Source organism: Gymnoscopelus braueri (genome assembly GCF_963280865.1).
Source record: "Gymnoscopelus braueri genome assembly, chromosome: 2".
NCBI lineage: Eukaryota > Metazoa > Chordata > Actinopteri > Myctophiformes > Myctophidae > Gymnoscopelus > Gymnoscopelus braueri.
Window position 1 is genome coordinate 27,348,346 of NC_137604.1, and position 5,279 is coordinate 27,353,624.

The 5,279-nt window shown below is 39.7% G+C and overlaps 2 protein-coding genes across 2 annotated transcripts in view; one reads left to right on the top strand and one right to left on the bottom strand.

Annotated features, from left to right (window-relative positions):
- On the top strand, nucleotides 1-1,996 carry LOC308094947 (intelectin-like; the record flags this gene model as incomplete). The annotated part of the gene is made up of 7 exons (XM_080441774.1): nucleotides 1-4; nucleotides 207-359; nucleotides 652-902; nucleotides 983-1,141; nucleotides 1,283-1,400; nucleotides 1,570-1,673; nucleotides 1,844-1,996. The coding sequence occupies 7 exons, from the start codon at nucleotides 1-3 to the stop codon at nucleotides 1,994-1,996; spliced, it is 942 nt and encodes a 313-aa protein (XP_080297900.1).
- A 1,462-nt stretch (nucleotides 1,997-3,458) lies between these two features.
- Nucleotides 3,459-5,279, bottom strand: part of slit2 (slit homolog 2) — a 92,423-nt gene continuing 90,602 nt past the window's right edge. The window contains 1 exon segment of the mRNA XM_080441785.1: nucleotides 3,459-5,279. This exon segment is cut by the window's right edge and continues 168 nt beyond it. Coding sequence (XP_080297911.1) covers nucleotides 5,059-5,279 — 221 coding nt within the window. The 3' untranslated portion in view covers nucleotides 3,459-5,058.

Below are 5,279 nucleotides of genomic sequence, written 5' to 3' on the forward strand. Positions count from 1 at the left end.
ATGGGTAGCCAACATGTGTCTTCCGAAATTGTTTCACTTTCTCCCTCAGGTGATACTGTATATTCAACCCTTTTCTCAAATGTATACTGCATTCTACTGCCTATGCACACGTACGCACGCACGCACGCACGCACGCACGCACGCACGCACGCACGCACGCACGCACGCACACACGCATTATGATTAGTTTATTCTTACTTTTTCAGAGGAGGAATTCCCTACAGTAGTTCCCAGGGATGCAGAGATATTCTCAAAATCCAATGGGACAAACTTTGAACATCTGTCAAAGTTGAACCTTAGGGTGACATTTGCTGCCAGGAGCTGTAAGGAGCTCAGGGACAGATATGATCAACAGGAAGGTAAGGGACAGTGCATGAGCAATCTCTATCTAAACAAACCTACCTAAAATATATATACTATAATAACTTGTCTATTGTTTAGTCCTTCTATACCTGTGTGAATCACCTACTGTAGAGAATAAAATGTGTATTTTATTTTTGGTGGTGGGGCTACCCTCTTTTGCTAATGTTTGTATCACTGATTGGGCCTTTAACTACCTTTCACAGTTATGAAAGTTAAAAGTAAACATACCTATTTATCATTCATACAAAAAAGAGAGATTTTTCTTTAGTTTGATTTTCTCTTTTTCAGATGGTCTATATTACTTGACCACTACTCATGGCACAACGTACCAGACCTTCTGTGACATGACAACTGCAGGTGGCGGCTGGACACTGGTAGCCAGTGTTCATGAGAACAACATGTTCTATGGCAAATGTACAGTGGGTGATCGCTGGTCCTCACAGCAGGGCAACAATCCCAACCTGCCAGAAGGAGATGGCAACTGGGCCAACAGAAACACATTTGGAACAGTAGAGGGAGCCACCTCTGATGATTTCAAGGTATTCAAGAATAAACTGTAGTCACTATACTGTAGTAGTAGCCTATACACTACAGTAACTTGAAATCTTTCTCCATCCAGAATCCCGGCTACTATGACATAGTGGCAGAGGACATGTCTGTATGGCATGTCCCCAACGACTCTCCAATAGAACACTGGAACCTGTCCTCGATCCTCCGCTACCACACAGAGAGACGCTTCTTCACTCTGTATGGTGGGAACCTTCATCAGCTCTTTAAGGTGCAACACATTGTGCATTGAAAATAAATGAATGCATGTTTGAATGAATGAATACATTATTAATTAAATAAGCAGCCTGAAAAACTAGTAATACATAAGGCCACTAATACCCCAATTTTTATTTTTGCATTTGCCCTACAGAATTACCCCGTGAAATACAATGTAGGGTCATGCAGCGACAAAGGGCCTTCTATTCCAATTATATATGACTTTGGAGACAAAGATACAACTAAAGCCTTGTATGGACCAAGCTCAAGAAGTAAGGAGCAAGAGTATAGAATGCAGAAATGTCTTTGGAACATTCAACATGGATAAGGAAAACATTAAAATGTCTGTTTACTTTTGGTAATCTGTCATGAGATTGTGATATACAAGTTTAGATGACTGTAGATAAATATGAAATATGAATACATACTTAATCTTTACAGCGGAGTTTGAACCCGGCTTCATCACATTTAGAGCAATAAATAATGAAAGAGCAGCCATGGCTATCTGCTCCGGGGTCAAGCCTACTGGATGCCACAATGAACACGTAAGTCCTGATTATTAAAATCGTATGGTAGTTAAACAAATGTGAATCTTTGAGTGTCTTCTACAACTATTCTTAACTCTTATTTCCTGGCTTATCTAAATGTCCAAAGTATATCGAAAATAAGAAAGTGTCATAGTATGATTTAGCAGCATGTGTTTGTATGTTTGCAGTATTGTATTGGAGGAGGTGGGTACTTTGCCCAACTTTCACCCAATCAGTGTGGTGACTTCACTGGGTTGGATGGTGTTGATGGGAATGGCGACACAGCATGGAGAGCTTCTAAGGAGATTATGGAGGCTTCTGTCCTTCTCTTCTATCGTTAAGTTCCCAGATGTTCATGCCAGTCCACTTTGTTGAGCCATGAACTGTAATTGTGTGAACACTACAGATAGTATTATATGGGACCATTATCTTAGCTTGACATTTAAATTGATCACATACTGTACATACAAAATATAGATCACATATGTACAAACTATAGTGCTTTTTTAATGTTCCATACTTTTTTACACCTATGCTATTGTTCATATTTAAAAAAAAAATATTATTAGTATACTGTCAGGTAATTATAAATGGTCTGATGCTATAGAACAATTATTTCAAGAGAAAATACATTTGTCAAATGCAATTAAAGAATTGTCTTATAATAAAGATACAATAAAGTTGTAAATGTGTAATATCTGATTACATTCTTTTCAGTGTTGAAGCTCTACATGGTATAAGGTGCAGTATACCTTGACCTGCACATATCCCACTGTGTGTTTCCAGCTATTTGGATTCATTACACATCAGACAAGTACCAACAAGTACAACCAGAAAAAAAGTAGTGTGTTATCTCTACAGTATGCATATGTGAGCGATCAAGACAATGTGTTGTATTTTCAAACCTATCTGGACAAATCTGAAATGTCAAGGTACAGACTTCCTTTACCTGCAGATGTCACTATTGAGCTATACAACAAAGAGTAGAACACGTTTTGCAGCTGACTGCACATTTGTCTCCTTTCATGAAGGGCCTGATTTCTTTTTTCGTTTCTTTTTTTCCTGGAGAAGGGTGTGAAAAGGAGAGAAGATTACCAAGTGACCTATCCATATACTGAATATCTCAATTACAGTCATGCAAGTCTGTATTATCTGGCAGCTGTAGGCTGTCACAGAGAGTCAATACTGAATAATGGAAATGTGAAAAAAGACACTGCGCTAATTTAGGTGTGCATATGAAGTGTAAACTGTTGGAGAAATGAGATGTCATATGAACACAAATAAATGACAAAAAAAGCTCCTCTTACAAAGGGTATTGATGTACAGTACATACTGAACAACACATTTTACCCCCTAACTAAAAGAGAGGTGAGCACGAAAATACAGCAGTCTTCAATAAGGAGACTGAATTCTCATCAAAAGGTGACTATCTACAGTAGCGTAGCCTATATTGTGTACCTCATTTCCTCTATAAATCTAAACATTTTATATTATTGTGGAGAGTGTTTTCAATGAATAGGCATCCGTCCGTCAGTGATGACGATGGGTTGCGGCTGAGGGGTCAGTTTTTCTTGCAGCGGCGACTGTGGCTGTACCGCCCCACTCTGGAGTGACAGTCTCTAGTGCAATTTGTTTGCACTAGTGTTTGCAATTACTGTGTCTGTTAATGATTATGTGTAATTATATGACTGTTGATTATGTGTGATTATGACGGTTGTTTATGTGTTTATACGATTGATTATGTGTGATTGTATGACTGCTGTTGGTGAGATATAAAAAAAAAAGGCAAATGTGAAAAGAATCTGAGGTAAATATTGTGTTTAATAAACAAACATCAGTCAGGGAACTGACATTAGTCTGAAGATGGGGCGGGAAAGGGGGGGATAAAGCACAACGCACATGGGGAAAGTTGGGGGACATATTTATCTGTTACACAAGGCACCCCCTTACAGTAGGGGCAGGAAGTTCTATAGAACATACAGATCAGGATCCCAGTCTACGGTACAAAAACTTAGCAGCAACATGTTAACATCGGAGACCAAGGGGCTAACAAAGTAGTTTCATTTAGAAAAAGTCACAGTATTCTTTAAGCATAAATTTGTTAAAAAGGTAAAAACAGTTCTAAGCATCCTCTAGGGTCATTGCTACTCACATGATTTCTGTGTGAAATACATAGGTAGGGAAATTATCTATACATGTATACTCTAATATAAAGACCTTCTCATAATGGCACAGTACAAACTTTCAGGAAACGCGACAAAAATATACAATGTCTTCACGTCACATTTGCAGATTAAAATGCAACTACGTTTTCTGGCAAACACAATAGTTTTCAGTGGTCAAAAAAAACCAACAACTTCTGTTTAAACAAAATAAAGAACACCATCATGTTAGTTCACCTATCTCAACTGATTATGTCTTTAATACAAAAATAAGAGGACAAATATAAATTAATATATATTAAAAGAATCAGATTGATAAATGCGGGGATCTACTGAATAAGTACAGGTATTTATGATACAATAAATACTTGTCATTTATGAATGGACATGGGCAGATAAACAGGAAGTGGCAGCTAATATCTAATGTACGAGTGTGTGTGTGTGTGTGTGTGTGTGTGTGTGTGTGTGTGTGTGTGTGTGTGTGTGTGTGTGTGTGTGTGTGTGTGTGTGTGTGTGCGGGTTTGTGTGTGCATGTTTGCGTGCGTGCGGCGCTCAGTAGCTGGATATCACGGGGTGTGTATGTACAGGTCTGTGGGTGTTTGTGTGCACGCTTGTGCACATGTCGGCGCACAGTCTCAGAGGGTTCACGAGGTGCGTTAAGGGAGGCCGCAGGGTGACTGTGGTTTCACTTGTTTCAGTGGATGAAGAGGTTAACACTGCCTCCTCCCCTGCAGCACCTCCTACTGGTGAGTCTGTGCTACTGTCAGTCAGGGAACTCCTAAAAACACACATTCACTCACACAGGGCAGGAAGCAGGTAGTCTACACAGGAAGAGGTCATCCGTGTAGGTGACCTGTCGTCGTCAGTCCTCCATGGAAAAATAAAATATAATGGTGGCGTACTGTTTGAGTCATCAAGGCAAACATAAGCAGATGGAAGGAAAAAAGTAAACTCTTGTGTTTTTTTGTCTTTTTTTTTCTCCACTTCATAATAAAAAATAAGTCAGTTTTTTTTGTACTTTACAATATAATTCAACATCCCCACTGAGGAAGCATTGATCATCAGTCCAGCACTGACAGGAAAAGGAACTTTTCTTTTTTTTAATAGCTGTTTCTTCTGTTTTTGACCTTTTTTTTCTTCTTTTTCCAAGGTTTTTACAAAAACATGGGGGATGACTCAGCGGGGAGAGAGTGTTTCTCAGGAAGGATCAGGAATCAGACGGTCTGGGCGCTTGGACGGGGTCAAAGTAAAGGGGCATGGGGTGGGGGGGGGGTGGGGGTGGGGGCAGGAAACACAAAACACACTCGGAGAGGTTTGAACTCTCTCTGCTTGCGGGCGCTGTCTGTTTGTTTTTTGTTTTTTTTTACATTTACGAGGAGGGACACTTTGTACAGCCGCACTTGACCACTTTCTCCACTTCCTGGACAAAGGAGGAGCCGTCGGTGCACTGGAAGGTGTATTT